Source organism: Diabrotica virgifera, chromosome 5, assembly GCF_917563875.1.
Source record: "Diabrotica virgifera virgifera chromosome 5, PGI_DIABVI_V3a".
Classification (NCBI taxonomy): Eukaryota; Metazoa; Arthropoda; class Insecta; order Coleoptera; family Chrysomelidae; genus Diabrotica; species Diabrotica virgifera.
The window spans coordinates 197,735,455-197,760,748 of record NC_065447.1 but is presented as its reverse complement, the minus strand read 5'-3'; the positions used below and the strand labels follow the sequence as shown (position 1 = coordinate 197,760,748).

General features: G+C 33.7%; 1 protein-coding gene across 7 annotated transcripts in view; it reads right to left on the bottom strand.

Moving 5' to 3' along the window:
- LOC114324811 (signal-induced proliferation-associated 1-like protein 1) overlaps positions 1 to 25,294 on the bottom strand; it is a 449,432-nt gene that overhangs the window by 84,907 nt on the left and 339,231 nt on the right. For all 7 annotated transcript variants that reach the window (XM_028272736.2, XM_050651737.1, XM_050651738.1 and 4 more), the window contains exon 7: positions 1,314 to 1,434. In XM_028272736.2, coding sequence (XP_028128537.2) covers positions 1,314 to 1,434 — 121 coding nt within the window. The remainder of the gene's footprint in view (positions 1 to 1,313; positions 1,435 to 25,294) is intronic.

Genomic DNA, 25,294 nt, shown 5'->3' with positions numbered 1-25,294 from the left:
AAATTAAGGGGAAGATCTATTACAACGTCTAAGATTTGGTATAGTTACTTAACACATTCACGAAAATGACGGCATATGCAGACCCTTATATATGACTGTGTGAAGACAAAGATGTGTCCGCAAATGTGTTAATAGAGAAAAATGTCTTTCCTCGCCATATATGAGCTAGTGACACAATTTCTTTCTTCATGCATTGTCCTTCAGTATAGACGCTACATTAGTTCCTAGATTTCTGGAATTAAATTCCACATTATACAGGGTGTTAGTAAATTAGTATGACAAACTTTAAGATTAAGGAGTAATTCTACATGAAAAAATAATGACAATTTGTTTATAAATGTATGTCCGCAAATGCTTAGTTTGCGAGATACGGGGTGTTGAAATTATTATTTCAAACTGCCAATTTATTTATTGCTCTAAAACCGGCTGAGCTTTGAACATTAAATTGGGTGGGTTTTAAGAAGTAGCTATTGCGCATTTTTTGACATACAATTAAGAATTTTGTATTCATCATTGACGCACAAACGGGAAATGGTCTGAATTTTTTTAAAGAAAAAAATAGTACGCCACTGAAATATGTCGAATTAAAAATTGTTTTAAAATTCCACGTTTAATTTACGATAAAAAACCTTTCTTACCTTTTTTTCATATGGTGCACCGTTTTTATGCAAAAAATAAAACAATGTTACAACTTATTACGATTTTTAATCTACCTATAATAATACGAAACCTTTATATTTTTGTGATGGGACAGACTTTTGGTGTGAATGAGTTAACAGGTAAAGGTCAGCCAGTGCTGTAATGGGTTCTTATTCGCAGAACAATTTATTTTCCCAAGTACAGTGGAACCCCGATAAGTCGGCCTCCGATAACCCGGAAGTCCGACTAACCCGGATCGATTTTCATCAGATAAAATAAAAATGTTGTCACTTTGACTGAGTTTTTTTACCAAGACATAAAAAATAATGTATAAAACTGTACGTAATTTAGACGTACAGGACATAAGTATTTCATTTTTTTGGCAATTATAATTAAGTTTATCTGTAAGAGTACCGTATTTTATTAATTTTTACCATATCCTCCGGCTAACCCGGATTTTTGATAACCCGGATCGGCCGCGGTCCCGATTAATCCGACTTATCGAGGTTCCACTGTACCTACCTATAATTTTATAAGTGCTAGATATGTCACGTTATTGTCTTCTTACTACAATTAAAATGCCTATATTTGTTTTTTGATTTCTCAGAGAAATTAAAAGTAATGACGGGAAATAAATGGCGAGTAAATAATTTCGATTTTTAATCTCTACTTACCTATATTGATATTGCATAAGTGTAGTCGTTAATTGATTCTCCGGATGTACAACTTTTTCTCGTTTTATGGAGATAACCACAGGACCAAGCTGCTCATCCATTCCAAACCAGTTCTGGTGCTCTGAAAGGAAATGGTAACGGATATGTAATCACATAGGCGTAACAATGAGATGAAAAAATAATAAAAAAAAAATACAAACTAGCTACAAAAGGGCTTTTGTTTCAGCCAGTGTTTAGTGAAAGGGAACCATTAAATATTTAAATTCACCTAAATACTAACACTTTTTATTTTCTATTAGAATTGTTTGTGTTATAGCAGAGGTTCTCAATCTGTGGTACATGTACCACTGGTGGTACATATCATTATTGGCGGTGGTACACAAAACACAGAAAAAATTAAAATAGTAATACTTAGTAAGTATTGATAATACAATTTGAAAATATAGGTGGTACCAAAAATAATAAAAATAACTGTAGGTGGTACACTTTGCGTCAAAAAAAACTGGTACAACTCTTATAACCGAAAATCGTGTTTTTCAAGTTGTGTAAGTTGATCTTGTCACAAGTGTAATTCTAATTTCTAGGGCAACGTTGCCAGTTCAACGAAAATATTATATCAAACTAGGTAAAAACGGGGCTGTGCAACAGACCGCATTTTTTAATATACTATTAACTAAAACAATTGTAATTTTCCGTCATCCCAATTAAGTATTCATACATTGATTCGTGTTTTATTATAATTTATGAAAATATTTCAATTCAAAAATAATGATAGATAATAAATCTTGACATTACTTTAAATTATTATGTTTAATGTCACATCAAGAGGTGTGATTGGTTTCTCGTAAATTGTAGGACAAAACTGCATTAAGTTGTGTAGAATAAATAAAACACACTGGAAAAATTAAAAATTTAATTTGAAATTAATACAAAATGAATAACTTTTACAGTGAACAAGTGTGGAATTTAAATATATCTATTACAAATCGAAATATACATTTTAAACGATATTTTTTTGTATTTAGATTTAGTGCAATTCCGTTGTTTGTGATGGCAACAACGAAGTGATTCACGAACGATAATTGTCAGTCTGAACACAGGTTTACATTGGGAAAAAAAAGTGTACCAGTTTTATATGACGCGAAGTGTACATCACTCAAAAAGGTTGAGAACCGCTGTGTTATAGCATTATATGAAATAAATAGTTTAAAAGTTATTTAATTTGTTTATCCCAAATTAATTTTTTTGCAACACTATAAGACAGAAAATGATAAAGTTACAGTAATACTTTGGATAGTTTATGAAAGAAAAAGATAATCTAATTTAAAAAAATAACAAAAAATAATTCTATTTATTGCAAAATTATTTTGCAAGAACATGTGAATTAAAAAAAAGGGGGGCAAACTTCGTCCCTAATTGTCCTAGGACAATTGTTTTTCTTTCTAAATGTGTATAAAAATTCAGTCTTTCTAAATATGAAAAAATAATTTTTCTACGGGTAACGGTTAAAAGTTATTCTAATTGTTTATAAATAAGCAAAAAAAAATCGACATGTCTTTGCAAAATAATTTTACACTGTTTAAAATTAATTTTGTCATTTTTTTTTTAGATTAAGTTAATAGTATAAATGTTCTTCTGACTTACGGTGTTGCAAAAAAAATGAATTTGGGATAAACAAATTAAATAACTTTTGAACTATTTGACCAATTGGTTTGAAATTTAAAATATAATTTAAGCACAAGAAGTCACAGCATTCCGTGTAATAAGAAGGTTGTAACTTAATTTTTACATACGTTATGAACATTTATAAAATCTCAAAATTTATGACTTATTTTGCAATTTTGTAAGCAACAAATAAGGATAGACATATTGAGCGAGCGCCATATTGAAGTTTTTTATATGATTTATGAGTTTCTTATTCTGAAATTTGTTTAGAATGCTTCACTTTTTAGTAATATGTAGACGAAAAAAGCGAAAATTTACCGTTTTTTGATCTTCACTTGTTTATAACTATGTATATCAAAATCGGCTGCAGGAAACAGGTTATTAATATAGATGTCCATACTACTCAAAAAATTTTGTTTCGGCCTGGAGGGGGATGTGTCACAAGAAAAATCTTATTTCTCTGGACTATTCTTCTAGTGGTTCCATATTATCCAATTTGAGCGTAGACCGCCTGTCTGCGCTGAGTATAACAGTGTTGTGTATTAATTTATTGTGTACTGATAAACAATTATTGTGGTAGTGGTTTGCAATGGTCTTACGAGAAGCAACCTTAGAATATTTTTTGGTTTTCTGTTTGGTTGCCTATATCGAGAATTGTTTCGTGCAAAATGAATAGAAAAACCATAAAATAAATCCAACCACAAATCATGTTTTTATTTTTAGAATTAAACCAGTACTTGTAAAATGAAACCAATTAGTTATGTTGTTATGATTCTCTTAATCAAAAGATCCTTTCTCCGCCCGTGGAATGTTATTGATACCTGATGGTGTAATGTGTTCAAGACATTGACATTGATACTATGTCAAGTAAAAGTTATTTTCATATAAATCAAAGGCATCTCGTCTTCGAGTTTCTGCCAAGGTTCCATGCGTGAGTTGGTTTATTTTTTGCTACCTGGATTAGTTAAATATTCTTGAGATACTGACACAAATTTAGAAACTGGAATTTGTCGAGATTCGTAGTAAATTCTTGGCTAACGAATATGTGTTTTCTATTATGAAACTAGTGTCGTTTAAAAGACTTTAAATAAATATAGATTGAAATTGTTATTGACTTACATACGGATAGCTGTTTTTGCAAAAACTTTGATATTATTATTTATACAACTTTTCATATATACCAGGGGTGGCCAAACTGTGGCTCGCGAGCCACATGTGGCTCGTGGCTCTTTGAAGGATTATTTGTGGCTCTCAATAAATGTCCCTGTATTAGTTTTAATTTTTGTTTGAAAGTGTGGCAACAAATATAAAAGACTAAGCGTAACATCAGGATTTGGCCATGGTGACCCCCACTGTTGCTATTCAGTTTGGCCTTAGAATATCTAATAAATAAAATATCATCTGAGCTGACAGGAGGATTTGCGAATCGAGGATCAAAACTATTATTGGCCTTTGCTGATGATATACAGGGTGTAACAAAAATACAGGTCATAAATTTAATCACATATTCTGAGACCAAAAATAGTTCGATTGAACCTAAAACCTAACACCTTAGTACAAATGTGCACATAAAAAAGTTATAGCCCCTTGAAGTTTCAAAATGAAAATCAATGTTTTTCCAATATATCTAAAACTATTAGAGATTTTTTATTGAAAATGGACATGTGGCATTCTTATGGCAGTAATATCTTAAAAAAAATATAGTGAAATTTGGACACCCCATAAAAATTTTATGGGGGTTTTGTTCCTTTAAGCCCCCCCCCCCCCAAACTTTTGTGTACGTTCCAATTAAATTATTATTGTAGTACCATTAGTTAAACACAATGTTTTTAAAACTTTTTTGTAGTAATATGAAAATTTATGTATGACTTACATTTTTAGGTATATTTTGAACCATATTAAAAAAGAAGCCACATCTCGATAAAAGGTGCCTTCACGAAAAAATACTTACTTACTTAGTCCTAAGCCTTTCTACCTTTAGGTGTAAGGCTTCGAAAAAATACAAAGACGCAAAAAAGTTTTAAAAAACATTGTGTTTAACCAATGGTACCGCAGTAATATTTTAATTGGAACGTACACAAACATTTGGGGGGTTTAAAAGAACAAAACCCCCATAAAATTTTTACGTAAATATATTGAAAAAGAAGCCGCATCTCGATAAAAACTGCCTTATCGAAAAAATACTGCAAAAAAGTTTTAAGAATATTGAATTTAACTAATGGTACCACAATAATAATATAATTGAGACGTACACAAAAGTTTGGGGGGTTTAAGGGAACAAAACCCCCATAAAATTTTTATGGGATGCACAAATTTCACTATAATTTTTCTTTAAGATGCTCCTGCCATAAGAATGCCACATGTTCATTTTCAATAAAAAATCTCTAATAGTTTTCGATATATTCGAAAAAATCGATTTTCAGTTTGTAACTAGAAAGGGCTGTAACTTTTTTATGTGCATATTTGTACTAAGCTAAGTTAGGTTCATTCGAACTATTTTTGGTCCCAGAATATGTGATTTAATTTATGACCTGTATTTTTGTTACACCCTGTATAACTATTAATGACCACAACTTCGAAGTAGTAAAAAAGTTTAAATATCTAGGAACGGTAATCACAGATGACAATCATATATAAAAAGAGGTCTTAGCAAGGATAGCTGCGTGGAATAGATCAGTATACTCCCTATCATCATTACTAAGATCTAAGCTGCTAACAAAACAATCTAAATTTAGACTATACAGCCAATTATTCGCCCAATTGTTAAATTATGGAAATGAAACTTGGACTCTACATCAGTGGGAAAAAATCTTCTTCAGATGCAAATCCACTAATGGATGTTAGCGATCACATTTTCCATTAACTCTCTGTTTCTTACGAAATATATGCGAAATACATTTTTGAAGTGAAATCTGTTTCTTGCAAAATGTATCAGAGATTGATTGTCGTTAATCCCTGTCCATTGCCTTATATTTCGAAACCAGGACATTTTGCGTCCCAGTCCTCTCTTGCCTTAAAATTTTACCCTGGATTATAAGTTGGATTAACTGGTATTTTTCATTTCGCATGGTGCGACCTTGATACACAATTTTCCTTTTCTTGATGGTTTCGAAAAGTTGGCGTTCTTGGTCGATTCTTTTAAGGACATCTACATTTGTGACTTTCGCTATCAATGATATCTTTAGGATATGGCGATAAAGCCACATTTCGAAAGCTTCTAATTTGTTTATATCCCTCGTTTTGAGTGTCCGGCCCTCTACGCCATATATATCAGCATCGACCATACGTAGCACTTAGTAAACCTTAGTCTCAGTTGAAGATTGAACACTGAACAGGTCAGTACCTTCCTGATGCGACTTTTTACTTCCCTGTCCGATGCCCAGTCTTCAAAAAGCCACGTGTATTGGCGGTAAAGGTGTATTGGCGATAAGGTAATTTCGAATTCGAAACCTATCACAATAAAAACACCGGTTTTTAAAAGACCTATCGTTATCGATAATCGTTAAACTTAAAAAGCGTTCTTGTGCGAAATAAAAATAAACTTCTAAGTGTATAATAATAATATTTATATTAGTGCTGAGGTTAACATTTAATTTAAAATGGCCAGTGGCGGAACAGGAACAATCCGAAAGGAAACCTATAGAAAGAATGAAGAACTATCTGATAGTGGCGACGAAGAATCTAAGAAGAAAAAATATAAAGAAGATAAATTATATTTTGAAAAGAGTAACCTGACGAGACGAACACCGAATAAAAGCAACGACACAAATGAAGAGATGATAAAAATGATGCGGGAAGTTATGTGGAAAAATGATGAAATGATGGCAGAAATAAGAACCATACGGAAAGACCAAAAAGAAACGATGGAATATATTAAGGAGCTGAAAGAAAAAAACGAAAAATTGGAAGAAGGTTTAAAAATGGCAAACAATAGAATAGAACAATTGGAAAAAGATAGACGGAGAAATAATATAGTATTAAAAGGCCTAACACTAGATGCTACCGACGGAAAGCCTGTAAAGGAGTCAGTAGAACACTTCATAGGAAGAAATCTGAAATTAGAGGTCAGACTGAGAGGAGCGGTGAAGATCGGCGACCAAATCTTTGTAGCAGAAATGGAAAACCTAACGGATAAGATGAGTGTACTAAAAAACAAAGGAAAACTGAAAAATCTACAGGGACAAAAGGTGTATATAGAATCAGATTTAACAAGAAAGGAAAGGGAAATACAAGCAAAAATTAGGAAAATGGCAAAAGAAGAAAAAGACAAAGGTAATACTACGAAGATAGGATATATGAAACTGGAGATTAATGGAAAGGAGTGGAAATGGGACCATAATAAAGAGAAACTTATACTAACTCACAGAAATATCGGGGAAGGGACTTCAAAAAACTAAAAGAAAATAATGAGACCGGACCCACAACAATGACAACCAAGGCAATGAATGGGAAAAGCGATAGGGAAAAAGATGATGCAAAGGTAAACAAGGATGAAAATAGGAAAAAGGGGAAAGCTAGATTGCAGAAAAAAGGAGAGATAAAAATGGGAACATGGAATGTGAGAAGCATCAATGGAAAAGAGGAAGAACTGGTAGAAGATATGATAAGACAAAAAATAGAAATACTAGGAATAACAGAAACGAAGATGAAAGGAAAAGGTCTTAAGAAAATACACAAAGGATATTGGTTACTTTGGGTAGGAGCGGATACAAAAGAGAGAGCAAAAGAAGGAGTCGGGATAATAATTGCACCGAATAGACTACAACACGTTATAGAAGAAACATATGTTAACCAGAGAATATTATCGGTGAAAATTAAACTGATGGACGAAGAAATATGGACAATAATAACAGCCTACGGAGTAAATGAAGATGCAAGAAAGGAAGAGAAAGATAAATTTTTCGAGGAGCTCCAAATGCAAATTGATAATGGGGAAGAAAACATAATTGTAATGGGAGATCTAAACGGTAGAGTCGGAAACAACAACAGCGGAATAGAGGAGTGCATGGGAAAAGAAGGAGAAGAAATGCTAAACAGAAATGGTGAAAGAATAATAGAAATATGTATGGAGAATAAACTAGTTATAACAAATACAAAATTTAAACATAAAGAAGTACACAAATACACGAGAGTACAAGACAGCAGAAACGAAAAATCAATCATAGATTACTTTTTGGTAAGCAGCAACAAATGGAAAAGAGTACAGGATACGAAAGTGAAAAGAGGCTCGGAGATTGGCAGTGACCACCATCTAGTAATAATGAGAATGAGAACAACAGAGGAAAAAGAAGAAAAGAGAAGAAAGGTAGTAAATGAAAAAATAAAAAGTTACAAATTAAAAGAGGAAATATATAAGAAGAAATTCCAAGAAAACTTAGATAATACTTTGAAAGGTAGGGCAAAAAATACAAATATAGAAAAAAAATGGGAATATCTAAAAACCAGCATAATCAAAGCAGCTGAGGAAACTTGCGGGAAAGCAAAAATAGCAAACACTAACATGAGGAGAACAGAATGGTGGACGGAAGAAATACGAGAGAAAATAAAGAACAAAAAAGACAAATGGAAAAGATACCTAAGCACAAAACACCCGGAAGATTACGAAGCATATAAAGAAAAAAGGAAAGAGGTTAAAATAGCGGTGAAAGCAGGAAAGGAAAGGTCATGGGAGATATTTGGACAAAAAATGACAAAAAATTATAGGGAAAACCAAAAACTCTTCTACGGCGCATTAAAACAACTCAGACAAAAGAAAGAGCACACGATGCCGAATATAAAAGACAAGAATGGAAACGTACTAACAGAAGAAAAACAAATAATGGAAAGATGGAGAGAACATTTCAAAGAGCTAACTCATGTAGACAAGGACAACATAGGGGAGATACAAGAAAGGAATGAAGAACAACAAGTGGAATCCATAACAAGAGAGGAATTAGAGAAAGCAATAGAAAGAGTAAAACTGGGCAAAGCACCAGGCAAGGATCATATCACCCCGGAAATGATAAAATTCATGGGGACAGAGGGAATGGATAGCATGAAAGAACTAATGAATGATATCATAAATAGAGCAGAATTACCAAAGGACTGGAAGAAAGACATTATATTACCAATACACAAAAAGGGAGACAAGAGAAACTGTAATAATTACCGAGGTATCACCATATCAAGTATCCCTGGGAAGGTATTAGCAAGAATACTAGAGACAAGAATAAAAACACAAATAGAAACAACTATGGAAGACACACAGTGTGGATTCAGGAAGGACAGAAGCACGCAAGACCTAATATTCACATTAAGACAAGTAAGTGAGAAGGTAATCAAGAAAAATAGAGAGATACATATGTGCTTCATTGACCTGGAAAAGGCGTTTGACAGAATCCGAAGAAAGGACGTTTGGAAGACACTAACAGAAAGGGGAGTCGACAGACACATAATAGAAGTAATAAAGGATATGTACAAAAATAATACAAATACAGTAAGAACCAATAACGAGGAATCCAGAGAATTTTCTACAAGTCAAGGCGTCAAACAGGGATGCGTGCTGAGTCCACTGCTATTCTCAGTGGTACTGGATGAAGCGATAAAGAAAGCCAAGAGAAGAATGAGAAAACTAACATTAGGATACTGGCAAATGAAACAGACTCAACTATCGGAGCTACTATTTGCAGACGACATGGTATTGATAGCAGAAAACAGAGAAGACTTACAGAACAATCTTGAAATCCTAGAAGAAGAACTATCAAACATAAATATGAAAATTAATACAGAGAAAACAAAAACAATGATAATTTCAAATACGAGGAAGACACACGCAATAGAATTAGACGGGAAACAACTAGAGCAAGTGGAATATTTTAAATACCTAGGAGTAATAATCGAATCAAATGGTAAACAAGACATGGAAATAAACGAGAGAATGGGACGAACAGGAAGCTTATTTAACACTATGAAAACAACATTTTTTGGGAAAAAAGGGATACCGGAAAAAGTAAAAACGGCAGTCGTTAAATCAGTAGTTAGACCAACAATCATGTATAGCAGCGAGACATGGACATTGACGGGGAGACAAAAATCCAGAGTCAATGCTATGGAAATGAGGTTCCTGAGGAAAATAGCAAACAGAAAAAGGACAGACAAAATACGAAACGAAACAATTAGACAAAACCTAAAACTAGAACCAATCAATGAAAAAATAGTAGAAGGACAACTTAGATGGTTCGGGCACGTGTGTAGAATGTCGAACGAGAGGCTAACAAAACGAGTGTTCGAAACGAGAGTGCAGGGGAAAAACAAAAGAGGGAGACCAAGAGTTATGTGGGTAGATGAAATCAGGAAAGAAGTCGAGAAGAAGGGATTGACATTGGAAAGTGCAAGAAACCTAGCGCAAGATCGGAAAGCATGGAGACTACAATGCCAAACTCAACTCCACCAGCCTTACACCTAAAGGTAGAAAGGCTTAGGACTAAGTAAGTAAGTAAGAATTTAACTAATGGTACCACAATAATAATATAATTGAGACGTACACAAAAGTTTGGGGGGTTTAAGGGAACAAAACCCCCATAAAATTTTTATGGGATGCACAAATTTCACTATAATTTTTCTTTAAGATGCTCCTGCCATAAGAATGCCACATGTTCATTTTCAATAAAAAATCTCTAATAGTTTTCGATATATTCGAAAAAATCGATTTTCAGTTTGTAACTAGAAAGGGCTGTAACTTTTTTATGTGCATATTTGTACTAAGCTAAGTTAGGTTCATTCGAACTATTTTTGGTCCCAGAATATGTGATTTAATTTATGACCTGTATTTTTGTTACACCCTGTATAACTATTAATGACCACAACTTCGAAGTAGTAAAAAAGTTTAAATATCTAGGAACGGTAATCACAGATGACAATCATATATAAAAAGAGGTCTTAGCAAGGATAGCTGCGTGAAATAGATCAGTATACTCCCTATCATCATTACTAAGATCTAAGCTGCTAACAAAACAATCTAAATTTAGACTATACAGCCAATTATTCGCCCAATTGTTAAATTATGGAAATGAAACTTGGACTCTACATCAGTGGGAAAAAATCTTCTTCAGATGCAAATCCACTAATGGATGTTAGCGATCACATTTTCCATTAACTCTCTGTTTCTTACGAAATATATGCGAAATACATTTTTGAAGTGAAATCTGTTTCTTGCAAAATGTATCAGAGATTGATTGTCGTTAATCCCTGTCCATTGCCTTATATTTCGAAACCAGGACATTTTGCGTCCCAGTCCTCTCTTGCCTTAAAATTTTACCCTGGATTATAAGTTGGATTAACTGGTATTTTTCATTTCGCATGGTGCGACCTTGATACACAATTTTCCTTTTCTTGATGGTTTCGAAAAGTTGGCGTTCTTGGTCGATTCTTTTAAGGACATCTACATTTGTGACTTTCGCTATCAATGGTATCTTTAGGATATGGCGATAAAGCCACATTTCGAAAGCTTCTAATTTGTTTATATCCCTCGTTTTGAGTGTCCGGCCCTCTACGCCATATATATCAGCATCGACCATACGTAGCACTTAGTAAACCTTAGTCTCAGTTGAAGATTGAACACTGAACAGGTCAGTACCTTCCTGATGCGACTTTTTACTTCCCTGTCCGATGCCCAGTCTTCAAAAAGCCACGTTCCCAGGTATTTAAATTTGCTCACTTTTTCAATAGACTTGGTATTCAGTTTTATGGTGGAGTTTTAAAGTGCGTCCATGTTTCTGGAGATGATCATGAATTTGGTCTTTTTGGTATTAATCTTTAATCCCATTCTCTTACTGTATTCTCCGATTATAGTGACAAGTTGTTGAAGATCGGCTATGTTGTCACAAATTAAATAAATAAGCTATTGGGAAATAAATAAGCTGCTGGATTTGAAAGCAAAGTCCTCAGAATGATATTTGGTCCTCAAAGAGATGAATTGACAGGAGACCGATACTGAAATCATCGTCAGACATACAAAAGCTAAGATAAGATGGGCAGGCCATGTGGTAGATCAGAGGAAGACAGAGTGTTAAAGACGGTGTTTTTTGAGAGGCGATAGAACATCAATAGGCCATCCCAGAAAAATATGGAAGGATTATGAAGAATCGAAGGATCCTGAATTAGTAAAGCCTGCTTGTAGAATTATTTGCATATTTGAAACAACGATGTGAACCATTTTATTTCAATTTAAAATTCGTGAACTCCAAACGATAAAAGAAAAATTTAATACCTCTTATACACTTTTTAGATAATTATTTAATTGCGGCTCGCGAAAAATTTCAAATTTTGAAAAATGGCTCGACTATCAATGAAGTTGGCCACCCCTGATATATACATACCTACCGCAGTGTCGTAAATAATAGATCTTACGAGACTAATGAACAAGTTAGAAGCCTCTGAACTCTGGCGTTATATAAGGATCTTGAAAATACCTTGGACAACCCACACCACCAACAAAAATGTCCTAAGGAGAATAGGTTCAGATAGGAAGCTGCTAAAGATCATCAAAGTTAGAAAAGTTAGCTATCTGGAATAACATGAGAAACGAAAAGTACCGCCTGCCGAAATTGATCATCCAGGGGAAGAATGAAGAAAAACGGACCGTTTAAATATCAGAGGCTGGACCGGCCTTGATTCAACATCTTTGTTTAGAGCCGCATTGTACAGAGACAGCACCACAAGAAGATTGAAACTTTTGCGTCTTTTTGCTCAGCAGTAAGTGAGTTGAATTTGTTGAATGTTGAATTTATTCACTGCACACTCGAGCTGAGCCGCGGCGTGCAAGCTGCTTGCAAGTGACTTGCAAGCCGCGTAGACCGAAAGCACGCTAGTTTCTGCTACATTGACAGGAAGCTGCTAAAGATCATCAAAGTTAGAAAAGTTGGCTATCTGGAATACATAATGAGAAACGAAAAGAACCGCCTGCCGAAATTGATCATCCAGGGGAAGATTGAAGAAAACCGGACCGTTTAAATATCAGAGGTTGGACCGGCCTTGATTCAACATCCTTATTTAGAGCCCCATTGGACAGAGACAGATTTGTACATCGACACGTGCACGCGGTCTGAAAATGAGTCATGCGGTTTGGCAGTCTGTACTGAGCAATCAGTGAGTACACGTTGATCGCGCGATAGATTTCAACGTAGATACAGAGCTGTGCATTTCTGGCGTGTATTGACCCCGATGACTGGATGAACCAAGAAATTCTAGACCTGATGGAAGTTCGACAAAAATACAAAAATAGAAATATCAAATACCGTGAAATCAACAAACTCATAAAAAGAAAAATTAAACAGGCCAAAGAATCCTGGCTCGAGAATTAATGTAAACAAATAGAAGACCTCCAAAAAAGCATGACAGTTTCAACCTCCACAAGAAACTTAAATATACCTCCGAAATTAGAAAACAGAAACTTAAAACCGCAGACGGAAAAATTTGTGATCACGAACAACAGTGCAAAGAATGGGAGAGACACATCAGTGACCTTTTTGACGATGCTTCTCGAGAAAATACTCCAAATACTACCTGTGACAACCAATTAGACAGAGGTCTCAGTATACTGAAGTCAGAAGTCATAAAAACAATACAACAAGCCAAAAACAATAAAGCACCTGGACCAGATCAAATCCCTGTTGAGCTACTTAAACTTTTAGATGAGGAAAACATTACCTACTTGACTACTTTCTTTAACAAAATTTACAAAGAAGGAAAAATACCAGATGATTGGTTGGAGTCACTGTTTATATTATAACATTACCAAAGAAAAGCAGGCCCATCAAATTCAGCGATTTTAGACTAATCAGTTTGATGAGTCACACACTTAAGATACTTTTACGTATTATACAAAACCGAGTATTCCTTCTGTGCGAAACTAGAATGGGTAATAAGCAATTTGGATTTGGAAATGGTCTAGGAACTAGAGAAGCACTATTTTGTATGGGCGTTCTATTACAAAACAGTTGTGAATTCCGAAAGAACCTTTATGTTTGTTTCATCGACTTGGAGAAGGCATTCGACAGAGTACAACATGATACACTTTTCGATTGCCTGCAGGCAGCAGGACTTGACCACTACGATATAAGCCTGCTGAAATACTTATATTACAATCAAGTAGCCTCTATCCAAATTGGAGACAGTCGTACTGAAAAACTGCCGATAAAACGTGAAGTACGACAAGGTTGTGTTTTATCACCCACCCTTTTTAATCTGTACTCTGAAGAAATCTTTAGGGAGGCTTTGGATGACAGACTAGATGGAGTAAGGCTAGGCGAAGAAGTAATCAACAATATTAGATACGTTGACGATACAGCCATTCTTGCTGAAAATTTACAAGATCTTCAGACACTACTAAATCTAGTCAGTGAAGCAAGTTATCGGAGAGGCCTTAAAATCAACATTTCAAAGACAAAGTGGATGACAGTTGGAAAGATTAATATAGATCAAGGTCAGCTTTCTCTTGATGGAGAGGAGTTAGAACGGGTAAATCATTTCAAGTACCTTGGCAGCTGGTTAAATGTAAATTGTGACTCTGATGAAGAGATAATAACTTGGATTGAAATATCACGGAAGGCTTTTATGACCTGGAAACCAGTTTTATGTAACAGAAACCTGTCGATGAATATTCGAAAGAAGATGCTGAAATGTTATGTGTGGTCTATCCTATTGTATGGTTGTGAGACATGGACGTTAAAAACCACAATGCTAAACAAAATAGAAGCATTCGAATTGTGGTGCTATCGACGAATCCTAAAGATATCGTGGGTTTCGCACACTTCCAATGAAGATGTTCTTCAAATGCTGAATTCAGAACGTCTGCTCATGAGCATCATAAAGAGAAGAAAAACAGAATACTTCGGCCATATAATTAGAGGACCTAAATACCATCTGCTTCGCCTTATAATACAAGGAAAAGTGGAGGGAAAGAGATGGATTGGTCGAAAGAAACTTTCATGGTTGCGTAATATTAGACAATGGTGTGGCTGCACAGTAGAAGAATTATTTCGCGCAGCAGCCGATAGAGAGAGATTTCAAGAAATTTTAAACATGATGACGGCCAACGTCTGAATACAGACACGGCACCTAAAAAAGAAGATTGACCCCGAGAAACCGCTCAAATGAGTGTTGACGGGAAACTTGGCTTAAAACAAGCAACTTGCTCGCAGCGTGCACGCAACTTATCGTCGATCGTCCAATTTCACTAAGTGTAGTCACGTTCAGTACCCGACACATAGAGGACAAAAAGATTGCTCGAAACAGCGGAGATGAAAACCCTCCGAAAAATCGATGGTAAGACCAGAGAACAATAACCACAGAGAAACGACACGACCGTACTTGAAACGTGTACCATTTTTGAAGACGCATGCGCGAACCTGGTTGCTTTATGGGTTCCCAACACATGCTAATTCCAGCTAATTCTGTCACTCTGGTTGTTTTGCGATAGTCCGTAGGCGTGTATGGTAAATACTTGACTTAACAAGTTTGTTTGAGCATTTATATAATAATTATAATCGTTAAAATGTCTGGTTACTCGTGTGTGGTTCACGGATGTTCCTCTGCGACAGGAAGAGGAATAAGTTTATTTAGATTTCCTAAGAATAATAACAGGTAATTTTTATTGCTTTGTAATTTTTACATATTAGTTATTAGGTATCTAATAGTCTTAATTTGACTTGATTAAATATTATTGATAATAAATCATGAAGAAAGTGATTCATTTCCTTGTATACATTACCCCTACGTAATGCATAAAAAAACTAAACTTCGCTCTACCAAGTAAGGGATACCTATTTCAAAATAAAAATAATAAATTTGGTGTCAGTGCATGTATTTCATAACAGACGCAAGTCTCCGAAGGGCCAACCAGGTCAAAACATATGTTGTCCGGGTGTCATCGCATTCCTCTTTGATATCTATATTGAGGTAGTTGTGAAATTAAATATCTAACCCACCATTTTTTGGCGGCCATTTTGGATTTTCTATAATGAACTCTTTATTAGTAGTCAAGCCCTTTCATTCGATACCCATATTGAAGTAGTTGTGAAATTAAATTATATGTAACCCACCATTTTTTGGCGGCCATTTTGGATTTTCTATAATGAACTCTTTATTAATAGTCAAAGAGAATTGGAACTTTCAGAGTTTGTGACATTTCCGTAGCCGTTACAATGGCTGTGTTATTTTTCGATAACCTATATTAAAAAATATAATTTATTAGGAAATACCTCGACAACCAAATTATATCTTGTATCAGCCCAAGCCAAAAACAATCAGTGAAAGCCACACCTATCGTAATAAATAGGTATATTTTATTATTGGTAGGTCTTTCAATGCCAAAATCAGGATAAACAAAAAGGTATTTTCATTTATGGTTCCAATCAATATGATTTTCATCATTACTTTGCATTGTGCGATATATTTGCAACCTTTTGTAAATCAAAAATAATTCCATTATTATAAAGAATGCCAACAAAAGCCGGCCCTGTACGCAACTTTTTTCTCGGTGCGATATTCTATATTTATTGAAAGTCAACATAAGTGCTTAATTTTATTTACGAATTTATATTGTGTGATATGCCCACTGACTATTGCTTCGATGGTCGCTCTGGTTGCTTTAAGTGTCGTTGGCGGCTTAGCCACGAAAGATCAAAGGCGTGTCGTTTCTCTGTGGTTATTGTTCTCTGGTAAGACTCTATGGGACGGAGCTAGAAGTACAGATATACGACGGAGATGCAAGGTGGACAACATTAATAATTGGGTAAGAAACAGAAGAATAGAATGAAATGATCACATAAGCCGAATGACAACAAATAAAGTAGTAAGGACAGCAAGAGACGGTTCCCAAATAGGAAGACGATCATTGAGAAGACCACGAAAACGATGGAACGACAACTTACTAGAGGCACATTGAAAAAACAGACAGAGTCATGTCTATACAAAAAGAAGAAGACGTTCAGTTCATTTTATACCTTACGGCCAAGGTCCCTATACCATAGGTTGTATGGTAACTTTGACATTGACAAATGAAATATTCGTCAATATGAAATATGACGTCACCCAGACGATCAATTTTACGAATTGTTTGTAAACATAATAGGATACGTGGTTTGGAGGCTATATTTTGTTATTAAATATCGTTAGTGTTTTAATTTGTGTTTATATCTTGAGATATAATGTATCTATAGATATCATTAAGTGTTTTTAGTATAATAACTTAAACCCAAAACTGTTTTACAAGAAGTGTTATATACGTTGACGCCTAGCCCTATTTCTTTCGCATTTTCTTTAAGCTCCACATACAGTTCTGTAATATCTCTTGCGGTTCTTCGCATCAAGTTTACATCATTTGTGTACGTTACAATCTGCTTAGACTTATTTAACAATATATCTAATTAAGTCTATAGATAATAGATCTATTATATGTACCTAATTGTTTCATAAAAGATTATAACTAATATTGCAGCCATCTGAAGGTCGTTTGAATAAACAATTATAAAGTAAATGAATATATAAAATGGGGAAAATTCCCTTTATTGCGCTGAAATTGTATTTTTTTACAATTTACTGTTAATGTAAAACTTCACAGGTACCTATTGAATGGAATCATAATGTTTTAATAGTTTTAGATATTATAATCCAGTACCTAACGTAATCAGATGCTCTTATGTTAAACTTAAACTACTCAATTTGATAGGTACATAAATCTTTAGTTGAATCTCTTTTTCACCATGGTCTACATGTTAGAAGGAATTTATAATAATGTACTATATGCATTATCCCCAATTCAAAATGATTATATACCTACTCAAAATCATTTAAAAAAGTAAATTGTATTCAACCCATTATTAATATACCTAGGATATTTGAATGATTTAGTCCCATATATAAACACAAGAAACAATCTACTTCTGCTTTAATTAAGTAGTAATGCTGTTCTACTGCATATATTTAATTGCAATTATATTCTATGATTTTTGTAACTCTAGAGGTATCTACCACATTTTTTAAAGAATATATTAAATAAATAGTCATTAAAAATCCAAACGTATTTTTTTTAAATATACATATATATTTTCAATCATTAAAAACATTCCTACTTTCCGAGTTCATTTCAATGAGTGTAGTGAATGAATTTGAATACAGCATTCTGGGTGACGTCACTCCCGCCATTAGATTCTCGACGCTGATTGGTGGAAAGTTACCATGCAACCTGTCTATTTATGAACCTTGCCTTACGGCCAGTAAACTTTCGTGTCGTCATCACGTAGAGCAACAGCCTGTTCGAACTCTTCCTCTCCGAGAACTTTCTCTCTTTCTCTGTCTCATTTCTGCGTCGATGGGCAACATTTCGAAAGTCATTCCTGATCTTGAAGAATTGTATTCAAAATAACCAGAGGCGAAATAGTCTAGGCGCCAGAGGGGTCACCGTGTACTTTTCAATTCTGATGGACAAACTCAACGGTTATTTATGGATTTTTGGCTGCTGATTACGAATTTCGAGGGTGGATTTCGATCCGAGTGGTCAAAAAATTGTTATAAACAATTTAATTGTTATAAGGCTGTGGCTCATAAACTAAAAGAGATAAAAAAGAATGTTTCAAATAAAAATTTTTCGTTAATAAAAAACGAAAAAGAAGGCGTTTACCAAACTTAAATCCAACAATTAGAACTCAAGATATTGTAAAATTAGTGCACAATGCAAATTGCAAAATAAGTATTTTTCGAAGCTTTATCGATCGTAACCCGGCTTCTACGCATGCAAATGAGCCTTAGAAGGTCTCATTTTAAAGCTTCATTAATACGCTTCCAAACAGAGTTTGTTATATTACTTGATCTTCATTTGTTTTAAAGTTATATCCATTTGAAGTAATCATTTTCTTAAAAAAATTGTACATTAATTTGTTTATAAGGGTTTCAAGTAAATTTGAGCTATAAACATTTATACTTTAATTAACAATAATGATAGAACAACTCAAAAGGAATAATTTGAGCTGAAGAAAATGTTCGTAAGTTTATTTTTGGTCAAGATATCGATATTTTAATGGCGCGCTATGAGGCGCAAGATCGTTTCACAGTCAAGTATTTTTCGACGCTTTATCGATCGTAACTCGGCTTCTACACATGCAAATGAGCCAATATGTGATATCCATATAAAAATGGATCGAGATATATTGCAGCATCATCATTGCATATAAAACGAGCATATTGACGTGCCTTGATGATGCTTCAAAAGAACTAGATCCACTTTATATGGATACTATCCACTATCCACTGGATATCTATATGATATAGATTATATTTATATCATATAGATAATTAGACTCTGAATCTCCAGAAAGTTTTAGTTTTACTGCCTACAAGAACAGACTTAGTACCACCATGTAACTGTAAAAATTGCTCTAAGAACTTATGCAGATGTAAAAAAGCTGAGATTCCCTGTATATCTCGATTCAGATGCATGGAACAAAAAGTTTGTAAAAATAGTATTAATAAATAATATCAACGTACTTTTTAGTTCTATTTCTGAAATATTACTTTTTAATGTTTTTTTTTTCGCATTTAGTACAAAAGATAGAAAACAAAGTAAATAGAATGAAAGGTAATACGAGGTACAGTATGATGATTTAATTATAAGAATTATATAATAAAATTTTATTAGGATCTTCAAAAATGAAAAATGAAGATAACGTATATATACATAGAAATTATAATTTGCATCGAGAAGTTAGCGCGTGAATCTTTACGCGGTGAGCCGATCTTGAGCCTCAGAGCGCACTATTAAAATATCGATATCTTGGCCAAAAATAAACTTACAAACATTTTCGTAAGCTCAAAATGTTCCTTTTGAGTTCTTCTATCATTATTGTTAATTAAAGAATAAATGTTTATAGCTTAAATTTGCTTGAAACCCTTATAAACAAATTAATGTACAATTTTTTTAAGAAAATTATAACTTCAAATGGGTATAACTTTAAAACAAATGAAGATCAAGTAATTTAACAAACCCTGTTTGGAAACCTATTAATGAATCTTTAAAATGAGACCTTCTAAGGCTCATTTGCATGCGTAGAAGCCGAGTTACGATCGATAAATCTTCGAAAAATACTTATTTTGCAATTTGCAATTTGCATTGTGCACTAATTTTACAATATCTTGAGTTCTAATTGTTGGATTGAAGTTTAGTAAACGCTTTTTTCTTCGTTTTTTATAAACGAACAAATTTTATTTAAAACATTCTTTTTTATTTGTTTTAGTTTATGAGCCAGAGCCTTATAAACAATTTATAAACAATTAAATTGTTTATAACAATTTTTTGACCACTCGGATCAAAATCCACCCTCGAAATTCGAAATCAGCAGCCAAAAATCCATAAGAAACCGTTAAAACGGTTGACACGAAAAGGACACGGTGACCTCTATTTGGCGCCTAGACTAAAAACTAAGATCTGGGGAAGGGATCACGCGCAATAACTCAAATACTCAACGTATCTGGAATTAAGTTTTATTTAGTTCTTTACGATCGTTTATATTTGTTGTTTCAAATCTTGATCATTTTTATTTGAGACTTTTGACCTGTTTTTTATTTTTCTATTTTAGATGGAGTATGATCATACATTAATGTATTAACTACAGTGTGTCAATTTGAAAAGGTGCCACCCTCTATCATTTGGCCACTATTCTTCTTCTTAAAGTTCCGCTCCTATCGGAGATTGGAAATCATTCTGGCAATTATAATTTTGTTGGTTACGCGCCGGAATATTCAATTGAGCTGCATCCAAAATCCAAACCATTCACGGAGATTGCGTAGCCACGAGATTTTACGTCTTCCTACGCTTCTTCTCCTTTGATTTTGCCCTGCATTATATTCCTTAATAGTTCGTATTTTTCACCTCTCATGATGTGCCCCAAGTATTCCAACTTCCTGATTTTTATGGAATTTAAAACTTCGCATTGTTTTCCTAGTAGTTCGAGCACTTGTGCGTTTGTTTTACGATCTGTCCATGATATTTTCAGAATACGTCTATAACACCACATTTCGAATGCTTCCAGGTTTTTAATGTTGGATTGTTTTGTGTCCATGCCTCAACCCCATACAAAAGGGTGGAGAAAATATAACAACGAAGCATTCTTATCCGGAGTGTTATATTGATATTGCGATTACAGAAAAGTTTCCTCATTCTGTTAAAAATGGATCGTGCAATTTCAATGCGGCATCTTATTTCTTTTGTCTGATCAGTATCTTCTGTGATCCATGCTCCAAGGTATTTGTACGAAGATATTTGCTCAATTTCTGTGTTATCCAGTACTAGTCTAACTCTGATGTTTTGTGCTTTTGTAAATACCATGAACTTGGTTTTCTTCAAATTTATTTTTAGTCCATAATCGTTGCAATGTATATTTAGTTGTTGAGCAAGGTGTTGCAATTCTTCCAGTGTTCCCACTAGAAGTACGGTATCGTCAGCATATCTTATATTATTAAGTGGCTCACCGTTTATTATTAGGCCCTCATTGACTTCGGCCAACGCTAATTCTGAGATGGCTTCACTATATAAATTAAATAACAATGGTGATAAAATACACCCTTGGCGCACCCCACGACGAATCTGGATATCCTCAGTCAGTTCATTTTCAACTTTCACTTTTGCTGTTTGATTCCAATAGAGGTTACATATAATTCTAATGTCTCTACTGTCTATGTTTTTATTTAACAAAATTTCTTTGAGACAATTATGCTGCACTTTGTCAAATTCCTTTTCAAAACCAATGAAACAGGCATATACTTCCTGATTCATATCTAGGCATCTCTGCGAAAGAACACTTACTGTAAACAGTGCGTCCCGTGTTCCCAGACCTTTCCTAAATCCCATTTGTGTATCACTTATGCCTTCGTTTAATTTCTTATGTATTCTATTGTGAATCACTTTTAAAAACAATTTCAAGACATGACTCATTAAGGCTATGGTGCGATGTTCATTGCAATAAAGGCTTTTTTGGATAGCAGTATAAATGTCGATTGGAGTCATTCTTTAGGTATTATACCTGTTAATATATAAATATATGGTGTTAAATAAATCCAAAAGAAGGTCAATAGATTCAGTATCCACAATTTTAAGTAATTCGATAGGAACTTCATCAGGCTATGGTGCGATGTTCATTGCACTAAAGGCTTTTTTGGGTAGCAGTATAAATGTCGATTGGAGTCATTCTTTAGGTATTATACCTGTTAATATATAAATATATGGTGTTAAATAAATCCAAAAGAAGGTCAATAGATTCAGTATCCACAATTTTAAGTAATTCGATAGGAACTTCGGGAGATTTACTACTTTTAGCTTGTTTCATTGCATATTCGACTTCTTCTCGTATAATGTCAGGTCCAGTATCATCTTTAAATTCTTTTGGTGCTTTTGTTCTCTCTATGTCTTCAAAAAGCTGTGCTATATATTGTGTCCATCTCTGCATTTTCTGGTTTATATCTGTCATAAGTGCACCACTTTCATCTCTTAGTTGCCTAGTTTGAAGTGTTCTTTTCATTCCTGTTAGTTCTCTAATTCTTTTATGCATGTTAAAAAAGTCATATTTTTTCTCAAATTCTTCCATGTCTTGGCACTGCTCATGTAACATTCTCTCTTTAGCTTCTTTTATTTTCTTTTTAATTAATCTATCGGTTACATTATATTTAATTGGATTTTTTGTTTTGAATGATTTTCTTTAACTCATTAATAATATTATCTCTTCAGTCATCCAGTCTTTATGTTTTCTTTTCTTTGGTTTTAAGTTTTCACTCGCTGCGCTGTTTTAATTACTGCTTGTTTTATATTTTCCCATTTCTGATCAATGTTATAGCTACTTTTATTCAGTTCTTGGGCAATATGTAAATTTTTAGTAAGAGTTTTTACAGTTTGTTCCTTTGTTTGTGGTTCCCTTAATCTCGTAACATCAATTCTACTTTGCGTGGGTTTATTAATCAGCTTTAATTTGATTCGTAATGTGACTACTATGGGGTTATGGTCTGAACCGATATCTGCTTCAGGATAAGTTTTGGCAGAAAGTATAGAATTACGAAATCTTTTTCTAATGAGGACAAAGTCAATTTGATTTCGGATTGTTCTATTGGTTGTGTCTCCGGGAGACTATAGAAAATCTAAAAATATGCAAAAACACGTCAAATTTATTTGTGAGAGGGACATTTTGTAGACCAGTTTTCAACTAAATTACATCAACCCTCTAGCGTTGGGGGCGAACAGAACCCTCAAAATCTTTAATGGAAAGGGAGGTTGAGTGATACCTCATTTTAAAGGTCGTTCAATCACCTTTTCAAAAATACTACATACATTATATTTCTTTTCAGTACTTTTGGAAAAAATCAAAATGAAACCGTACAGATATTAAATATTTAGTTCTGAACTCCAACTTTTTTTGGAGTATTGAACTCCAAATTGAAATTTTTTGAAGTTATACTTCTTTAGGCGCAATTGAGAGTGAATTTTTATTATTCTGGGCGCATGCGCACACAGAAAGTATGGAGTTCGTTGCTAATCTTTCAAGTTATGTATGTATCAGCGCAAATAAGGTATGAAAATAACATAGTAGTGTATTTAGTAAATATATTTATTATAATTTTTGTGTCTTTGGATTTGTCTTCCTCGGGAGTAAGATAATAAGTATTTATTATAACATATTTATACTTCACTTGATCTATTTGTCACCGTGATTAGTCATTAGGTCTGAGATGTCACGTAAACAGAGCGATGATAGCTTCGTTGGTACAGCATTGTACCACAGATCGAGAGGTCCCGGGTTCGAATCCGGACGATTCATTTTTTTTTGGTATTGTTTTAATAAAAAAATTTTGAAAGTGATAGGTAAGTATTAAAATTAGTTTAATATTTAAATAAAATACAAATAAACTAGTATATTTATTTCGTTGAAATTATATAATACAAGTTATAACTTCTTACGTGCGCACAAAGTACACACACATTCTTTTTTTTTTTTGAAGATTGGAGTATTTTTGAAAAACTTTGGAAAGAGTATCGAGTTCAGAACTCCAAAAATAGAGGCTACTACCCTCTATAATTTGGTCCCTATAGAAAATCTAAATAAAAGCAAAAACACGTTAAATTTATTTGTGAGAGGGACATTTCGTATACCATCAACCCTCAGCGGGTGCGGACACAACGGCAAAAATCTTTAACGGAAGGGGGGTCGAGTGATACCTCATTCTAACGGTCGTTCAACCCCCCTTTTCAAAAATACCACATACATCATATTTCTTTTTAGGACTTAAAAAAAATAAAGTGAAACCATAGAAATATTAAGTATCTAGTTCAGAACTCCAAATTCTTTTTTGGAGTGTTGAGTCCAAGATTTTTCCAAAAGTACTGAAAAGAAATATAATGTACGTGGTATTTTTGAAAAGGTAGTTGAACCGCCTTTAAAATGAGGTATCACTCAATCCCCTTTCCATTAAAGATTTTGGGAGTTGTGTCCGCCCCAGATACAGGGTTGATGTAATTTAGTTAAACACTGGTCTACAAAATGTCCCCCTCAAAAATACATTTGACGTGTTGGTGCATATTTTTTGATTTTCTGTAGGGATCATATTATAGAGGATAGCACCTTTTCAAATTGGCACTGTATGTAATTAATACTTGTAATAATTATTGTGTTATCAGCTGCGTAAGATTAATTAACTATTAAATACTACTAGTTAAAGGAAGTAGTAGTAGTAGGAAGTATTTCATAGTTTCTATAACAATCGGAGCAACGTGTATAAATATTAAATAAGGTATTTAAACATTCAATTGAAATAACACATCGAATGTCAACAACGTAGGTTTTCCTCCCACAAACCAGGTTGTTACCATTGACAAAAGCAAGACAAGATCGATAATACTCATTGATAAGTCAATGTACCAGAAATATTTCATGAAATACCCAACTAAAATAGTATGCGTAGGATGTGGTTATGACAGATGACAACATTATTTTTAGAACAAGAGCATTGGGTTTTAACACATCCAAAATCAGAAAATCCGTCTTGTTTTCAAAAACTTATTCAACCGAGGATCTTTCTGCGATCACATCCTGTGGAATGATTCAAAATAGTGTAAAAATAGTTTGTGTTTATAATAATTTGTTTTCTAGAGAGATTATAAAAAGATTTATGTAGCAAGGATGACATTGAATTTATTTTCGAAAAATATTAAATAGGTTCTGCCATCCCTAGTTTGTTACTGATATTTCAAGTTGTTAAATTGTTTATTTGTAAATACTTTGAATGATGCTCAGAATGTTGCC